Source organism: Hyperoodon ampullatus (genome assembly GCF_949752795.1).
Source record: "Hyperoodon ampullatus genome assembly, chromosome: 4".
Taxonomy (NCBI): Eukaryota; Metazoa; Chordata; class Mammalia; order Artiodactyla; family Ziphiidae; genus Hyperoodon; species Hyperoodon ampullatus.
In genome coordinates, this window is record NC_136917.1 from 109889747 (window position 1) to 109909401 (window position 19655).

At 37.1% G+C, this 19655-nt stretch overlaps 1 protein-coding gene across 1 annotated transcript in view; it reads left to right on the forward strand.

Moving 5' to 3' along the window:
• TMEM167A (transmembrane protein 167A) overlaps window positions 1–12110 on the forward strand; it is a 34017-nt gene extending 21907 nt beyond the window's left edge. The window contains exons 3-4 of the mRNA XM_079703957.1: window positions 2979–3013; window positions 10772–12110. Coding sequence (XP_079560083.1) covers window positions 2979–3013; window positions 10772–10842 — 106 coding nt within the window. The 3' untranslated portion in view covers window positions 10843–12110. The remainder of the gene's footprint in view (window positions 1–2978; window positions 3014–10771) is intronic.
• The last annotated feature ends 7545 nt before the right edge of the window (window positions 12111–19655 follow it).

Sequence of the window (19655 nt, forward strand, 5' to 3'; positions counted from 1 at the left end):
CCCAGCCAGTTTAATTTCCTCCTACCCTTCCTCTGCAACCCCCAACGATTAACTTACAGTTAAAGCATATGGTAGAATCCAGTAAACAGTATCATTGATCATTAGTTTAGATTTCTAATGTAATACATAATGTCTAATAAGAAATTTAAGTGTTTATGTCATTGAAGAATAATCTCATAGTGGCAGAACAGTGTATTTGTACTTTTCTGATGCTGTGACAAAAAAAGTAGATTGCATGTGGAAATGTCTGCTCCTCATTCCTTTGGAAGCAGGAATACATCCATAACATGCTACATTAAAAAAGGAGTTCTCAGGGCTGCCAACCTTACAGTAGAGGTTGAGTAGTAGTATATTTCTCCTACATAAAAACCAAAGAAATAGCATGCCTATTTTCACATTTTAAAATATATAATGATATAGTCAACAGTTTCAAAGCTTTTTTTAAAAACTTTGCTTCTATTTATATAAATGTTAAGCCCCTTTTATTTTGACTTGTACATGTGAAGTATTTTCCGTAGAAGAAATTTTTACTGGTCATTGTTCTGTTGTAATACATATTTTTATGAGACTCAAAATAAGCTTTCCGGGCTTCCCTGGTGGCGCAGTGGTTGAGAGTCCGCCTGCCGATGCAGGGGACACGGGTTCGTGCCCCTGTCCAGGAGGATCCCACATGCCGCGGAGCGGCTGGGCCCGTGAGCCATGGCCGCTGGGCCTGCGCGTCCGGAGCCTGTGCTTCACAGCGGGAGAGGCCACAACAGTGAGGGGCCTGCGTACCGCAAAAAATAAATTTAAAAAAAATAAGCTTTCCTTTCATTATAGTGAGTATTCCATGCTAAAGTGAAGATAATCTGGACCAATTAGATAAAATGAGTTCTTGATAACTTCACTGTTGAAAATAACAAATTAATTTTTTGTTGCCTCAAATAATATAGAACTAAAAAGCAGCAAAGAAAGATTGCTACTTTGTCTTGCTTCATATTTTCGTAGACTTAATAGTTTTATCAGCAGATATACTTATTGGCTTATATCCATAGAAACTAAGCAGCATATCTGCATTGGTTTTTACCAGCTAATAAAGTTCCTTTTAGCATTTGGGATATTACGGAAATGTCTAGGTAGGGAAATACATGAAAAAGGCCAAAGCAGTACCAATTAATCTCTTAAGTTGCCAAGTTGGGAAATTTTTTTCATTTAAATAGCTTTCAATATGCTAAGTGTGTTATACCAATTTCCTAATGAGGCTTTTAGTTATTTCTAGACTATAAGACCTGAAAAGACCTTGACTGTGGTCATGTGGTTTCAGATTATTCCGTGGGGCCCTAAGCATAGAGGAACTTCAGGTGTCCTGCCTCTGAGTACCTCAGCCAGAGAAGCTTTAAGTCAGTAATGCATTTTATAATCCATAGACTTTTAGAATCAAGCATTCAGGGCTTTGCAGATCACTAACCAGTTGTCTTTCATTTTTTGATGAAATGTAAGCCAATTTAAGTGATACCTGGAGTTATGTCACATACACCTTTAGCCTGTGTAATACTGAACACAGCGCATGTTAATCACTATTCTAAAGACTTTCTGTGTAATAACTTATTTAATCCTTGTAACAACCCTATGAGGATGAGATAAAGAGATAAAAGAGGTAAAATAACTTGCCCACAGTTATGCAACCAATTAAGTAGGGTTGAACTTAGGCACAATCTAGCCCTGATCCTTTGCTTTCAAGAATGTATATGATTTTTGTCCTTTTTATTCCTATAAGAAGAAAATTGTTTCACCTGTCAGAATGCCCATCCCTCACAATAAACTTGTATTTTTGCCCGTTTCATTTAATCTGTACTAAGAGACTTCTTGCTTTGGTGTCAGGAATTTACTGTACACTTCGAAGGAGGAAAGTGTATAGAACTTAACTGAATCAGCATTTTCTTTCAGTCTTAACCATTCAAATACAATGATTCATTGCCAGCCATCTCTTTGGGCAAAAAAAAAAAATTATAAATTTCCCTGTAATTTAAACATTATGATTTTCTTATACCAATCCTAATAAGTAATGTTAATTTATCTTGATTTGTAACCATGTGTAACTATAATTCTATTCTTTTGTCACACCAACAAAATAGTTGTCTACAGTGTGTTTTTTTTTCCAAATATCTCTATTCGTTGAATGACTTGTCCTTTTTTTTGAGCTGGTATTTTTTAATGCATGCAAAATAAGTGATATATCTATATAATATGTATTCATAATATATTCATTCATAGAACTGAAATGGACACATTAGTCTAATTTTTCTTATTTCCAGAGTATATGTGTTTTAAATGGCATATTTAGTTAATTTCATATACAATTATATGAAACTAGGGTTTTCCACTTACATTGAAATATATATGTTGAAATATATTACATTGAATATATTACACTGAAATATAGGCTCATATTTTTGTATTTCTCCTTATTTAATGTTATAGTTATGTAAATGCTATCATTGGAGTTCATGATTATAGATCATTTAAATAAAGAACTATATTCAGTAAGAAGTAAGTTTTTTCAGTATGAGTTTTATTTTTTAATGTCAAAATTTATCCAGAACCAACTGTTCCCATTTACTGTTTTCTCAAAGTTAACATTTATTTAAATGGGCATATGTATTTTCTGCTTTTGAAGGTAAAGCACTTGAAGTTGACTGAATCAATCTTCTGATAGTAAGCCCTGGTGCAAATTTTTGCCGCTCTCACATTAATTTACTTTGGGCTTAACCTGTGACGCAACATATGTTCAGTTTCTGACAGTTTCTATACATTGATGGTTGATAAGCTATTATTGTGTTCTGCTTTTCTCCATAAGTGGTGGCTCAACATCAACTACATTTCAGTTTAAAGCAAAGCATCAGCAGTTAAAATACTAGTATATAATAAATTCTCCATATAGTTCTGAATAATTCACCTTTCCCAGTAAACAGTAGCTACTTTTTTTTATTCTTTTGCAGGTTGTTGGGTATATTTTGGAAGTGTGCCAGAATTGGTGAGTATCTATCTATAATCCCTCTCCACTTCTTCATCTGTAAATTGTTGGCCAGTTTACTTGTTGTGTTCAAACAAATCAAATGTCAGTTTTTAAAGTGCAGCCTTCCCAACTATGTGCATTTTGCAGTAGTTTGTAGAGTTCCACCTAACTCTTTTCCTGACACTATTTAAAACTAGACTTCATAGATAGCTCATAATACTTCATTAGCAGGGAGATGGAAAATATGACAAAAGTCTCTCTAATTCAGATATCAAATACTATGCATTCCTGGTTTTGGAGAGATTTCAGACAAATATGTATAGTTTTATGCATACGTACTTTAGTATAGAGCATGCAATTCTGTATAATGTGTACCATTTTGATAATAGGATGATTTTTCCATTTAATGAAAGGCTTGCTGAGCAACCATCTAATCGCCCTCTGCTAGGTCATAGAATCTTATTGGTTGCTTTTAGAAAACATGAACTATTTCATCTTTTGAATCCATGTATGGTCATACTTGAGCTTTGTGTAAATGTAGATATCTTCTAACTTTTCATAATAAGATTAGTAGCACCTTAAGTGTGTTTGTGTTTATGGTTAGATAACAATATATACTATACATTGTCCCATAACACTATGTATATAATAACATTTAACACAGTGCCCAGCACATAGTAGACTCTCAAATGATTGGTAAGTAAATGAATTAAAATGCATTTTATTTGCCAGTATTCTTTTTTTATTGCAGTATAGTTGATGTAGAATATTACATAAGATACAGGTGTAAAACATAGTGATTCATAATTTTTAAAGGTTATATTCCATTTATAGTTATTATAAAATAGTGGCTACTATATTCCCTGTGCTGTACTATATATTCTTGTGGCTTATGTATCTTATACATTACAGTTTGTACTTCTGAACCCCCTACTCCTGTCTTTCCCCTCCCCCCTTCTCTCTCACCACTGGTAACTACTAGTTTGTTCTCTAGATCTGTGAATCTGTTTACTTTTTCCTATATTCACTATTTGGTTTTATTTTTTAGATTCTACATATAAGTGATATCATACAGTGTTTGTCTTTCTGTGTCTGACTTATTTCACTTAGCATAAAAACCTTCAAGTCTATCCATGTGGTTGCAAATGGCAAATTTTCATTCTTTTTTATGGCTGAGTAGTATTCCAGAGAGAGAGAGAGAGAGAGAGAGAGTGTGTGTGTGTGTGTGTGTGTGTGTGTGTGTGTGTGTGTGTGCGCCACATCTTTATTGATTCACCTGTTGATGGACACTTAGGTTGCTTCCATATCATGGCAATTGTAAGTAATACTACTTTGAACATTATGGTGCATGTATCTTTTCAAAATAATGTTTTTGTTTTATTCGGATATGTATCCAGGAGTGGGATTGCTGGGTCATATGGTAGCTCTATTTTTACTGTTTGGAGAAACCTCCATCCTGTTTCCTGCAGTGGCTTCACCAATTTACATTCCCACCACCATCCACATCCTCAGCAACATTTGTTGTGTTCTTTCTGATGATAGGCATGCTGACAGGTGTGAGATAACATCTCATTTTTGGTTTTAATTTGCATTTCTCTGATGATTAATAGTGTTGAGCATCTTTTCATCTGCCTGTTGGTCATCTCTATGTCTTCTTTGAAAAAATTTCTATTCAGGTCTTCTGCCCAGTTTTAATTGGGTTGTTTGTTTTTTTGATGTTGAGTTGTATGAGCTGTTTATAGATTTTGTATATTAATCCCTTATCAGTCATATCATTAGCAAATATTTTCTCCCATTGTGTAGTTTGTCTTTTTGTTTTGCTGATGGCTTCCTTTGCTGTGTGAAAGCTTTTATGTTTAATTAGGTCTGATTTGTTTATTTTTGCTTTTGTTTCCTTTGCTTTAGGAGACAGATCCAAAAAAAATATGATTTATGTCAAAGAGTGTTCCACTTAGGTTTTCTTCTGGGAGTTTTATGGTTTCCGGTCCTACATTTAGGTCTTCAATCCATTTTGAGATTATTTTTATATGTGGTATGAGAAACTATTCTGACTTCATTCTTTTACATGTAGCTGTTTTCCCAGCACCACTGAGGGGGGTGGGGAGGGGATCCTGACACAGTTTTGTATGGAGTCCAGGGTGTCCTGAAACGTGTGTTGGCCTGCTAGTGGGCAGGACCATGTCCCAACTGGTCCCAGGGCAGGGTCTGGCCTACTGAGGGGTGTGGGCAGGCTGTCTGCAGATTGCAGGATTGTGGTTTTCTTGCATTTGGTGTCTGCCACCTGATGAGGCTGGTCCAGAGGCTAGAGCAGGCTTCCTTGAGGGCAGGGCTGGGCTCCAGGAGTTTCTGGGGCTGGTGCCTGCCCACTGGTTGGGGAACTGGGTGCTGGGACCCTGCCGGACAGGGCCATGATCAGAGGCAGCTGTGGGCTCAGGGGGTCTTAAGGCAGCCTATCTGCTGATGGGTGGGGCTCTATCCCCACTGAGTGAGTTGCTTGGCCTGAGGTGTCCCAGCACTGGCACCTATAGACTGTTGGCCAGGGCACGGTTGGGTCCTAGCGCTAATAAGCTAGAGGGAAGATTCCACAATGGTACCTGCTAGCACCAGTGTCCCCATGGTAGAAGTAACTCTATGAATGGCTGCCACCAGTGTCTGTGTCCCCAGGGTGAGTTGCAGTTGCTTCCTGCTCCTCTGGGAGATTCTCCAAGACCAGCAGGTAGGTCTGACCCAGGCTCCTATCAAATTACTGCTTTTGCCCTGAGTCCTGGAGTGTGTGAAATTTTGTGGGTGCCCTTTAAGAGTGAAGTCTCTCTCCCCGAAGTCCTATGGGACTCCTGAAATTAAGGCCCACTGGCCTTCAAAGCCAGTGCTCTGGGGGCTCATCTTCCCAGTGCAGGACCTCCAGGCTGGAGAGCCTGATGTTCAGCTCAGACCTTTCACTCCTTTGAGAGAATCTCTACAATGTAATTATTCTCCAGTTTGTGGGTTGTCCACCCAGTGGTATGGGACTTGACTATACAGCTAGTCTTCCCCACCTACCTGTCTCCTTGTGGTTCTTTCTTTGTGTCTTTGGTTGTAGAAGATCTTTTCTGGTAGGTTCCAGTCTTTTTCATTGATGGTTGTTCTGCAAATAGTTGTGATTTTGGTGTGCTTGTGAGAGGAGGTGAGCTCCGGGTGTTTCTACTCCGCCATCTTGGCCAATCTCCCCAAGAGACAGTATTTTCTGATGCTTTTAGTTCACATTTGCAGAGTCCCAATGCAAACCCTGAAACAACAGAAGAAATCTTAAGCCCTTCAAAAGTAACTAAGAAGAGGGAGAGAATGAGACAAAAAAGCACCCTCAAGGGCTAATGCTGATAGCTAATGGTAAATGTAAATATATATACACCAAACTCCTTGCTTCAAGATCCAAGTCACTCAAGGAAAAAAGTAATCTCGCTAAGGAACAGGCTGGTAATAATACCTCACGTAAACTACAAAGAGAGAATATAATGGGATTGTCTCCATAATTTCACTTTCTGATATTTCGTTGTTTGTTAGTGTATAGAAATGCAACAGATTTCTGTATATTAATTTTGTATCCTGCGACTTTACCAGATTCATTGATGAGCTCTAGTAGTTTCCCCATTTACCATCTCATCAAAAAGAATCGAATACCTAGCAATAAAGCTAAGGAGGTTAGAGACCTGTACTCGGAAAACTAGAAGACACTGATGAAATAAATTGAAGATAACACAAACAGATGGAAAGGTACACCGTGTTCTTGGATTAGAAGAATCAATATTGTTAAAATGACCATAGTACCCAAGGAAATCTACAGATTCAGTTGCATTCCCTATCAAATTACCAATGGTCTTTTTCACAGAACTAGAACAGATAATTTAAAAATCTGTATAGAAACACAAAAATTCCGATTAGCCAGAATAATCTTGAGAAGGAAGAACAGCTGGAGGAATCTTGCCCTCTGACTTCAGACTATTACAAGGGTATGGTCATAAAAACAGTATGGTACTGGCACAAAAACAGACATATAGGTCAGCGGGACAGGATAGAAAGCCCAGAAATAAACCCCACGCACTTATGGTCAATCAATCTAGGACAGTGGAGGCAAGAATATACAATGGAGAAAAGACAGTCTCTTCAGTAAGTGGTGCTGGGAAAACTGGACAGCTACATGTAAAAGAATGAAATTAGAAGATTCTCTAACACCATACAAAAGTAAACTCACATCTAGTTGTTTAATCCATTTTAAGAGATACTATGAAACTCCTAGAGGAAAACATAGGCGGAACACTCTTTGACATAAATCGCAGCAATATATTTTTGGATACGACTCCTAGAGTAATGGAAACAAAAACAAAAATAAACAAATGGGACCTAATCACACTTACATGCTTTTGCACAGCAAAGGAAACCATAAACAAAACGAAAAGACAGTCTATGGAATGGGAGAAAATATTTGCAAATGATGTGACCAACAAGGAATTAATGTCCAAAGTATACAAACAGCTTGTACAGCTCAGTATCAAAGAGACAACCCAATCAAAAAATGGGCAGAAGATCTAAATAGACATTTCTTAAAAGAAGACATACAGATGGCCAACAGGCACATGAAAAGATGCTCAACATCACTAGTTATTAGAGAAATGCTAATCAGAACTACAATGAGGTATCACCTCACTCTGGTCAGAATGGCCAACATCAAAAAGTTTGCAAATAGTAAATGTTGGAGGGGTTGTGGAGAAAAGGGAACCCTCCTACACCGTTGTTGAGAATGTAAATTGGTGCAGCCACTATGGAGAACCCTTTAAAAACTAAAAATAGAGTTACCATATGATCCAGCAATCACACTCCTGGGCATATATCCAGAGAAAACCATAATTCAAAACGATACATGCACCCCAATGTTCATTGCAGTCATAGAATATCACTCAACCATAAAAAAGAGTGAAATAATGCCATTTGCAGCAACATGGATGGATCTAGAGATTAAGTCAGAGAAAGACAAATATCATATGATCTCACTTATATGTGGAATCTAAAAAAAATGATACAAATGAATTTATTTACAAAACAAATAGACTCATAGACATTGAAAGCAAACTTATGGTTACCAAAGGGGAAAGGCAGGGGCAAGGGGAGGGGATAAATTAGGAAATTGGGATTAACAGATACGCACTACTACAGATAAAATAGATAAATAGCAAGGACCTACTTACTATATAGCACAGGGAACTATATTCAATATCTTGTAATAACCTGTAATGGAAAAGAATCTGGAAAAGAGTATATGTATAAATATATGTGTGTGTGTGTGTGTGTGTGTGTGTGTGTGTGTCTATCTATCTGAATCGCTTTGCTGAACACCTGAAACATTGAATCAACTATTCTTCAATAAAAAAGAGAACATATGGAAGAGCAAGACCGTTTGAGGGAGTAGAGAATATCACTGGATTAGAGTCATACTAACATTAAAGTTGCTAGCTCATGAATAAAATATTAAGATATTTTAAATCCACCTTTCGTGTAATAAATTAGAAAACGATGTACAACTCCATTTAGTAGCCAATCCAGGTGATCCTTTTGTTCACAATTTTTACTTGAAAGTATAGCTAAAGTTTTCAGACATCTAGTTTATAGCTTTTTTCATGTTATCCTATAGTACTACCTATTTTTATGTCTAATTATAAACTGTGCCCTTTTTTGTTTGCCCATGTATTTCCATTTTCCTGTCTTGACTATATGAATGCCATAGGTTAAATGGTTCAGTTATTCATTTTTGCCAATTATGTGGAAAGCATTAGCTTTTCATTTTGGCAAAGTGGTTTAGAAAATGTTGATGGTGATATGCTGCTTTCTCAACCACATGCTCCTCTCTTATCTTGACACAGAATATATCCACAAAGAAAGGAAACAGTTTTAATGGGAAAAGGCCCAGCCAGATCATCTTATCATGTTACACATCACATTACAGCAACTGTTTCACATTCACTTATAGAGACCTAAGACCAGACAAGAAGTAACATTCTAACCCAAGTTCAACCAAAGATGTTTAGCCTCTACCACATGGCAGTCTCTTTTAAGAAAATTAAAAACGGGAAAATGAAACCCATATGTAAATTATAGCATTCTAAGTTGGAGGATGAGGAAGAGAAGAACTTCCTCAAAAATTAATTTCCAGCAGATGGAAAATTTAGGACAATATTAGTTTCTTCTTTTAGTGTTTAAGAAGACTATATTAGACAGTGAGAGTATCTAGCCCTATGGTGAGTGACAGGCTTCCTTATGAGATCTCCCAGAAATTTTGGTCTGATTGTTTTGTTGTTGTTGTTGTTTTGTTGGATAACTTGAGTTTTCTACCCTGAAAGAATCAGCATGGCTAAAAAAATGAGGAACCACGGTATTTTTTAGTTTCAAAAGATTTTTTTTTCCAGTTGAGATAATATTGTAAATACACTGTATTTTCTCACTTTCTAGATTTTCCTTTAGCTGGAATGCAGGCCATTAAATGTCTACGGATAGAAAAAAACTTTCAGAAAAACACCAAATGTTTATTTTATTTGTATGTGTGTAATGTCTTCTGTGAATATTACCATTGAACAAAGATATAAATTTTTTGACTGTATCACTATGATCTCAGTGAGGAAGCTCTGAAAATGAAAATGACCTTCAAAGTTTTAGTTGATAAGAGTGGTCAAGATTGACATTTTCCAGAAGTAGTTAACTGAACTTGCTAGTGAAATATGGAACTTAGTTACTAGAAAAGATTATTTTAAACATCATAGAAAAACACAGGTGAGGTGAGTATAAACCATCTCTGTAAAGGAACCAGGTACATACCCAGGATTATTCCTAGAAGTAGCACATCACTCTTTCTCCTTCCTTCTTCCTTTCTTACGTGCCCTCAAGGCAGCATAAAAATGCCTGGTGCTTTGTGCAGCCTTGCAATTACTGAAGAAACAGGAAAGAACAAGATGAGTTTGAGTTAGCTCACAATTGCAGGATCTCTGTTTATAAGACAGTTTCACAAGCCAACTCCAGATCTACTTCATGCAAAGGAAAGTCTCCCAGTATAAACAAACACTCCTTAAACACATGTGAAAATTGACTAATACAGAAGTGGTTGTTCTAAGTTCTACATCTCTAACCCAGAGTAATTATACTGTAAAAGATTTGATATGAAATCCATTTCAGAAATAGTTTTCTCTGATATGTTTTTATTAAACATTCTACATTATGTTGATTTTTAAATGCAGTTTGATTGAACACCCTCTGTTTATTTTCATCTAGGAATGCTTATTTTTTACCCCTTATAATTGTCATGAATCGCTATCAATGAAGAAAAAAAGTATGGCTAGAAACTGTATGTTGAATTTCTTTTTATAGGTGGAAATTTCCCTTTTTTATAGGGAAAAAACAAGCAATATTTCTTTGGTTTTAATTGAGTTTTTGAGATAATTTCATTTGGATCTTTAGCCTACACTCTGTGTTATATTTTTTAATATCTGGGTTTATGCAGTGACACTGAAATGGCTCATGAAGGGTTTTCTAAAGGCATGAAAAGGAGGTGGTCTTAGAAATAGATCAGTATAGTTTAGCTCATTCTGGAGTATACTCATTTTTATGTTGCATGTAGTTTGTTTTGCCCACCCCTGCCCCTAAATATATGGGCTTCATAGGCAAGAATTTTATCTTGGTTTTTTATATGCCCCTCTCCTGTAGTAAGTAATAACCTTATGCTAACCAACGTGAATATATCTACCTTTTTTCCAACAGGTGAACGGAAGAGTCCTTATGTTGCGGTATGCTGTATTGTGATGGCCTTCAGCATCCTCTTCATACAGTAGCTTGGAAAAATGCCAGAATTGCAATCAGATTTAAATATGAAAAAAAAGGACTTATCTGCAGAAAATAATGGAAAGAATGTTTAACCCTTTTATCTCTGAACATTGAATGAGATGAATTTTCAGCTGCTGTTCTCTATTTTTGTTATTGGACCAATGTTCTATATAAATAATTAGGATGTTACCATTTAATACTCAGAGTTTAAATATGTCTGTAACAATCAACCTCTCAGTACTGTCACTACAATATTACATTCTGCATATGTCATTCTATTGTGTCAGATACCAGTTTTTAGTGAGGTATCTTTAAGGCACATAGGAGAAAACAAAATTGGTAAATTACTTAAGTTCCTTTCACCGTGATTTGGAAACGATAAATCTTTATAGAATGAGACTTTTTGGACTAGCTTTTTTATTGAAAAAAAAAAAAGGTTCAATTCGTGTTGGAAAGGACTGCCTTCATATTTAATAATGCTTGCTTTTCCTCTGGCCACATCATTTTGAGCATTAACCAGAGTACCTCTACTGTTAGCAAACTGTAGTTTATTACAGGTATTTAAACTATTTAAAACAAGCCTATGCAGTTCTTAAGGAGGAAGATAAATGAGAAGTGACTTAAGAGTGCTATTGAGAAAATGTTCCTATTTAACATAAAAGAATTCAGAATACCTGACTGGTGTTACCGCCTCTGAAACCTCTGGTTAAGTATGGATCAATGTCTTACGCATAAATTTGACCAGCTAACTGTTGTTTTTGGAATAAGACTACGTGCTTAGAGTAAAAAAGAGCTAAACAGAATGATAATCTTACACGTGTTTTTCATTCTTTTTAGTGTTAGGTCTCTACATTTTAATTACCCCAAAATGCAAACTGTGTTTTTGTTTTTTAATACAGCACTTTAAATCTAGTTTATGTTTTGTCTATCAACTTGAACTGGAATCTTGTGTAACTTACTACATGATGATAAACAGTTTTCACATCTACTTACCGTATGCCATGGCATAAATGTCTTTGAGCTTTGATGATAAAGGAGGACCTTCAGTAATTTTCACTGAGGCAAGAGAAACATTGGAAATGTGGCATAAATTTTGTAGTAGAGCCGTTATTACACATTTATGGTTAACATTTCAAAATTCAGTTAAAGTTTCAAAGCGAAGGAGAACTTCTTAACTAAAAATTGCCCATTATACATAGTATTAATTAGATATTGTTGTCAGCTGTTAATTCCCCATAAAGATAAAAAGAATAAACTTTTTTTTTAAGAAAAAAAATTGTTTAGAATTATTTTTAAACGAGCCTTCCAGTAGCTGTTTCTGCAGAAACAAAGTATGGAACTAAAAGTTACCTATTTTTAGGACCACTTTAAAGTACTTAGAATTCTAGGAAACATCTAAGAAAATCTTGTTACACATTGCCTGCTTTTTTTTTTGCAAAAGATAAAAGCTGCTGTTTGGCTGTCAGTATATTTGTTTATTGTACATTTCTGGCTTATCTATAGCTGGTTTAAAATGGTATATTTTGCCTTAAACGGGTTAATCAGGTTATGATCATTGTTCCTACTCTGCACTGTCTCTTGGGCTTTGCATTAGGTCAGGGATTTTCAGGGTATCACCAAAATAGGACTCTTATCAGCATATACGTGCAGAGTAAGTCACCTTTCTGGGTCTAGTTTCTTGAGTGGCCATCTGTTGTCCAGCTCTGCTGCCAACTAGACTTTCCAAAAGCTATATCAACTAATTTTTTATATACTAACACAAATCTAATATGAAAAAGGGAGGACTATTCTAGATATTCAGTTCTAGGACATTTCTTTTAAGTTGGCATTTCAGATGAGGTAGGTGGAAAGTAGAGGAAGAAATAATTTTTTGGAAAATTTGTGGCAACATATAAACATTTTTTTACTGTGTGTAGATGCTGAACAGAAGGGGAAGCAGCTTATTTCTGACCCCAGACATTCTGACCTTTTGAAACACAAGCTCTTTGGGAGGTGGTGAAAGACACAAGATTCTGTGAAGAAAAGCAATGAACATTTTCTTTAATGTATTTTTTTTCCAAAGAATTACCACTAAATCCTTTTCTCTAACCCAAAGGGTGGTGTAGGTAGTTTTAAGCCCACAGAATATTCAGATATTCCTTTTGTGGTCTTGGTGAGGTGGTAAGATGCAGAAGAGGACTAAGGATCAATTTAAACATCAGATGGACAGCCTCTGTCACATAGTCTTGGTGCAGGGCCAGATGGGATGATGGGCACTAACGTCCACAGCTTGCTAGAGTCAAATACCCTCCCTAAGCTCCTTCCTGGCTCCAGAATCTTTTGATTTCATCTTGCCTGGAATTTGTTTTGTGCTGATGTTTAGTTCCTGATTGGCCTCAGCTGTGCCAATGGCAGGAGCATGCCTTCTTTCCAGGCAGTCTTAAAAGATGTTCAATCAAAAGAAGACATAGTCTGCTGAATTCCCTCTGTGGCTTAAAAAAGTTTAGATTCAAGTCCAGTATTTTGTTAATGCCTATGCTGCTGTGCCAGACACTACTGTCCTGAATGTTCTTACATCGTCAGATTCAAAACAGTCCTATGCTGGAAAAGTAGTAATATGTAACTTGTAATAGACACCATCATCTTAGTAAAATGCAGATCAGTCTAGTTCTAACCTAGCACAAAATTGAGATTTCAGTGAAGTAATTTCTTCAAGTTCACAAAGTCAAAAATGAACAGATTTCGGGGCTTCCCTGGTGGCGCAGTGGTTGAGAATCTGCCTGCCAATGCAGGGGAACACGGGTTCGCGCCCTGGTCTGGGAGGATCCCACATGCCTCGGAGCAACTAGGCCCGTGAGCCACAACTACTAAGCCTGTGCGTCTGGAGCCTGTGCTCCACAACAAGAGAGGCCGCAATAGTGAGAGGCCCGTGCACCGCGATGAAGAGTGGCCCCCACTTGCCACAACTAGAGAAAGCCCTTGCACAGAAACAAAGACCCAACACAGCAAAAATTAATTAATTAATTAATAAACTCCTACCCGCATCAAAAAAAAAACAAAACAGATCTCTGCCTGGTTTTGTGAAAAAGACCTACCACTTGTAAATAGAATATTTATATTTCAGCACTTTTAAGAGGCATTAAGAGAGTACATTGAATCTATTATCACTGAACACAAGTACACAGTTTTCTTCCCTCTAGCAGTTCATAATGTAGTGAGTGAGAGAGAAATTAGGTTATTTTATATGAAGTGCAATGTGATAGCATTTATTATTGAGATAACACCAGGATTCTAGAAGAAAATAAAAAGGTGACAGCTCAGTCAGGGATATGAACTTCCTTCCAGAGAAGCAAGGCTTAAGCTGAATTTAAGAGCAATATGCAAAAGCACCAGGGGTATATTATGGACCATCAGTACCTAGCTTGTCGTGCCAGCCACTTGGGGAGTACAGCTGAGCCTTGAACAACACAGGTTTGAACTGTGCAGCTCCACTTACATGTTGGGTTTTGTTCAGTCGTAAATGCTACAGTACTGCACGATCCCAAGTTGGTCGAATCTGTGGCTACGGAACCTCGCTTATGGATGGCTGACTGTAGGATATCCCTGGAGTGTGGACTGCACAGACGGTCAGCGCCCCTAACCCCCACATGGTTCAAGGGTCAACTACACTACAATATAAGCCTAGAAAGGTGGAGAGAGGTTAGATCCTAGAGGGTCTTGTACTTTTCTCATTGCTATCTGTTATCTACCTCAGAATTGAAGCTGAATATGCTTCCTCCTGCCTGACAAAAAAATTCAAGAATAAAAATAAAATCCTCCCTTGGTGTATGTGTAAACAAGGTTGAATATATCCATGCCAACCTTATTTTGGACCAAGAATACATTACTCTCCTCTCCAGAGGCACCTGCATAGCATAAAGCCAAGGTAACTTAACCAGTCAGGTCAAGTATTTTCAAGTATTTTCAAGTAGCTCATACTCTATCAGTGCCAAAAGTAGTCAGGATTGTTAAAGCACGCATGTGCATAAGAAGCGAAGGTGGTTGCAATTTCTACATTTCCAGGGTGCACAGAAAAGATTTCTAATAAACAAGGACATGTGCTCCTTTCAAAGCCTTTGAGAAATACTGGATCATAGGAAACTGAAAACAAGAATGGAAGATTCTTAGGGACCCCTCTTTACTTTCTTTGGTATCCAGTAACAGTAGATGAACAAAATATAAGTACTTGTGTAATATCAGCATTGTGAGTACTGCACAGCCCTGTTATTCTCAATAAGTTACTACCAGCTTCCAAAAATAGCTTCATGATTATGTAATCTATACATTGCCTTCCACAGTTTCTTTTACTTTGCCCTCAACCAGTCCCAAAATGGTTATCTGAAATGCCACTCCAATATCAGAAAAAAAAAAAAGGGTATGTGGAAATATATTTCCTGTGGTCTTGAGAATATAAAAAATCATCCTACTCTATGGTTAGTGCATACGTCTGTGGTATGTAATAAAAATCAAAATGAACTTGCAAGAGCCTCCTAGTTTTGTCTTATTGTCAGATGAGTGAAAGGTTTTTTAGGGGTTGGTTAGAGTATTGAAATTGCCATGTTTTGAGTAAGATGGGAATAGAGAAATGTTTCTATTTGTTTTACCTGCATTTTAATTCATGGCTGGTCAAGGTTGGTTTGGGGAAGTTTTATTTTTATATTGTTTTACATCTTAAAGCTGTTCAATCTATTATATTGCTGTTTCTTTGAGTGAGCCTTCAAGAGTCTAATGACTTGCTTTAGATGTGAAGTCATGAATTCCCTCCAGAGATGGTGGAAATCTGATTCTGAGTACAAGTGACAATTAATTATTGACAGTGACTTTCAACTTGTCCTCAACTGAGAGCCTTCAGATGCCCAAGCCTTCTGGCAAGTAGCTATCAAAATCTGTGAGCAGTGACCATCAGAGTGAGATTATTTAGCCAATGTATACCATTTATTGAGAAATATGGAAAAAAAAACATGTACTGTGTACCTTGCTTTGGGTAGCATGGTCTTTCTACTGTTATCTTCCCAGCACCCAGTTAACACACAAACATTTGTTAGACCTGTTACCGGAAATAATTGACTTAACTAAGTGAATTGCAACAACTATATTTTTAGTTGAGTTTTGAATTCAAAAAGTACTTCATATACGAATAGAAAAACAGTATCTTAGTTGTATCCTCAGTGTATATTATAAACCTCCCTCACTGCTCCACTGTAACTACGAGTTGATGTGAGACTATAGAGAAAAATTACTAAGTTTCTGATTTCTAACTTAGATCAAAATAATTCAAAATGGCTTTGCCTGAGACCATTAGTTTAACACAGTAGGAAAGCAAAGTCTGTTTTCTATTCGGAGGGTTTGCATTAATATCCTGAACCATAACAGATTTGCTGGGAGGAAAAAAGAGAGAAACATAAATATTGGAAATAGAGTACGTCACTTCACACACACTTTGTGGAGGATGAGAACACTCAGGAATTTCAAAATACCCAGACACCACTACTGTTTGAGCTTTATTTGGCAAGGGAGGTAGCCTGGGAGCAAATGTGTAGTAATCGAAGGTTTGTACCCAAATTGCCAAAAACGTTTAATTTATGAGCCACTTCAACACTTTTGATCACGTAGTATGTGTAGGCTAAATGCTGGAAAAGTAATGTGCAAAGATATTAGACTGCTTAAAAAGAAATAAGGACACATTTAAGGCATGAAGGATTTCAAGAAGGCTGGCATCAAAGAAGGAATATTTGCAGTAGTGAAGTTTTAAAGAAAAATGATCTGCAGACTCAGGGTAACACCAAAAGATTTGATCTTGGAGACTGAAAGGAAGATAGAATACTCTTTCAGTAACATTTCATTAGGACCTTAGAAAAACAAGATAGGATTTTCCTTTTGATTTTATTTAATAAAAGTATTGTTTATTCTTTGCCTGCTTTTTAGCTAATGTTATTCACAAATGGAGGAACCTCTATTAAATCTTGGAAAGTGATGAGAGTACTTTGACTTATAAAATATGTTTAAGAAGTTTACAGTATGAAATTAAAAGAGCTGTAGAACACAAAATATAGGGTAATAAAGTTAGATGAGTTTTCAGAAAAGTTAGTTTTATGAGTATGTAATCTAAACCTCATTCAGATCTCTATTAATGGGTCACTGTTTTGAGCTCTAAGTGGATCAAAGCTAAAATAACATACAGTAACAGAACTTAAAACCCATAACTTAAAACTGCATTCATACTACTGGCAACTCCAATCCTAGTTGTTTTTATTTTTAAGTATTACTATCACAAGCATCCTTTCAAAGAGGCGTAATTGAATCTGTTAAGACAGAAATTGGACATAGGAAACTATTGAGATGGTTCCTGAATCCCTAGGCAATTATTTGACTTGCCATGAATAACAGAAATAAGGGTAGAATTTAGGATAGTCTTTATGCCTCCAAGGAATGTAAAATTAATCCCTCTGACATGGCTGTCCCACAAAGTAGGTTCCTCCACATCTTCCTTTCTATTTCTAGAAGAATCCTTTGAGAACTGGCTGTTTGCCAGATACAGTGCCAGCATCAGCATATACAATGTGGAACAAGACAGCTCCTCCTGTCACAGAACCTCGAGTCTAATGAAGACCAACTAACCAAAATAATTAGATAGGCATACACAACCTCTAGTAAGGACCTTGAAGACACCAAACAAAGGATGATTTTAGATGGAGTGGTCAGAGATGGCCAGTCCATAAAGTTGATGGGTTAGGCTAAGACCTGCAGACGAAAAGAGCATGAGCCAGGAGGCAGAAGGAACAGCATACTTGAGGACCAAGAGATGGGAAAGAGCTTGGGACTTGAAGTGGAGAAGTTGATAGGAAACAAGCATGAACTAGATAAAACAAAGAATGGTAGAAGTTGGATAGAAAAATAAGCCAAATTATGCAGTGCTTTGAGCCATAGAGAAGACTGGCAGACTCATGCAAAGGATGAGTCAATACCTGCTTGCAAAATTGGAGCAGGTATAGTGTCTATCAGGCTGTCCTTGGATCTCGTATTGGAACTGAAATCCACAGGGCAGGTAATTGGGAAGGAAAGGCTAGAAGCTTCAGGATGGACTGAAACCCATCAGTTATTATTGCTCTGATCTTGGTGCTGTGGACGTCCTGCAGAAAGAAGGCAGTGCCCTTCACCTTGGAGCTAAACACACATCTGGCCAAGGGTTAGAGAAACTGAAGGAGAAAGTGGAATAGTTATAGGCCCAGCCATTGCCTCATGCTAAAAAGTTTAGCACACCTGGGACAACATGTGTGAGCTAACAAAGCGGTGGTTGCTGCACCTCTGCCCTCAAATTTCACACGAGACTCTCCTGTGGCCCACTCTAACCAAACCTTAGAGGAAATGGAGTTCTGGGAAATGTAGGATGGCCTAACCAAGCTGACACAAGGGCATCACATCTTCTTAAAGACCCACTTGGATCGCCTCCCAGCAAGTCAAAAACATATGCCAAACAAAACTGTTTATCCCTTCTAAATCTGCTTCTGTCTGGGTTTCCTTATTTTTGTAAACAGTACAACTTTCCTTCTATGATAGAAACTTTCTAATCCCCTAAGCTCCTTTCTTTTCTCTCTCTCATATCCCTCCCTTGCTCCTGCCAATCTGTAGTTTAGTTCTATCATTTTTACCTCTGCAGTGCCTACCCCAGGCATATGAGTTCAAACTCACGAGGTGACTATACCATCCCACACATTGATTTCAGATTCAGTTTTATATTAAGCCTCATTCTGGAACTCCAGAAGTACAAGGGCATTCTCCCCTCCAAAGACACGTACAGGAGAGTGAGTTATGGCAGAGGTGCTAGCATGCTGTTATCATTATTTAAACCAAGAAAAACACACTGTAGACAAGATGAAAGATCTAATAAAAATCTGTTCTTATTCCCGATTCTAAAACTTTAACAGCTGGACTTTCCCATGTGGAATAATGTTACATAAATAACTCAGCTAGGAAGCAGAGGGGCTGTGAAGAAGTCCAGCGAAATGATAGATGATCTTGGTCAATCTGAATCACACCCAATGGAGTTACAAGGAAAGAAGTGGTCATTGGAAGGTACTGGTGAGCTGGTGCTGGTACAATCAGCAGACTTCACAGAACCTTAGTCATGTGCACTAATTCTTCTATAGAGGTTTTCTTTCTACTTAAGCATATTAACACTCTCTAATCTATTCCATAGGGGCTTTTTCTGCTCCATCTGAAAATGTCACGGAAATCTAGAGAAATTGGCTCTCAGAGAATAAACTTGTTGAGATTTAAAACTGAAATAAACTGAATTCTTATGCTTAATTTTCTTTGAAAGGGGACAAATATCTCTGAGTACATTCTATTTAATATTCTCATCCACATAATCTAGGTATAGCTCATGTTACAAATCCTACTCCCACTTCTTCCATCTACTGAAGCATATGTAGTTGCAGTTGCGGCACAAATGCCAAAAGGCATAATGAAAAAATATGAGTAAGGAACAGAGCTTCAGCCTAAGAAAGTGAATGCAGTCCTCCTTTTCCACGTATATAATGGGAAAGTGGTGAGAAGGGAGCCGCCATCTGTATGATAGATACAAAACTTTGGGGCGAGTCTCCTCATCTTTCTCAGATTTGAGTTAGATGATCTCTAAAAGCCTGTCCAGCTCTAAAAACCGATGACTATCCCGTAGTTATAGCACAAGCTGTTCTTCACTGGCCCCCACTTATATTTCTCAGCAGTTGGTTAAACAAAGAAAAAGAGCTCTTAGAGAGTGAAGATTCATTTGTCTTCTTCTAGACATATTCTTGGAAATCCC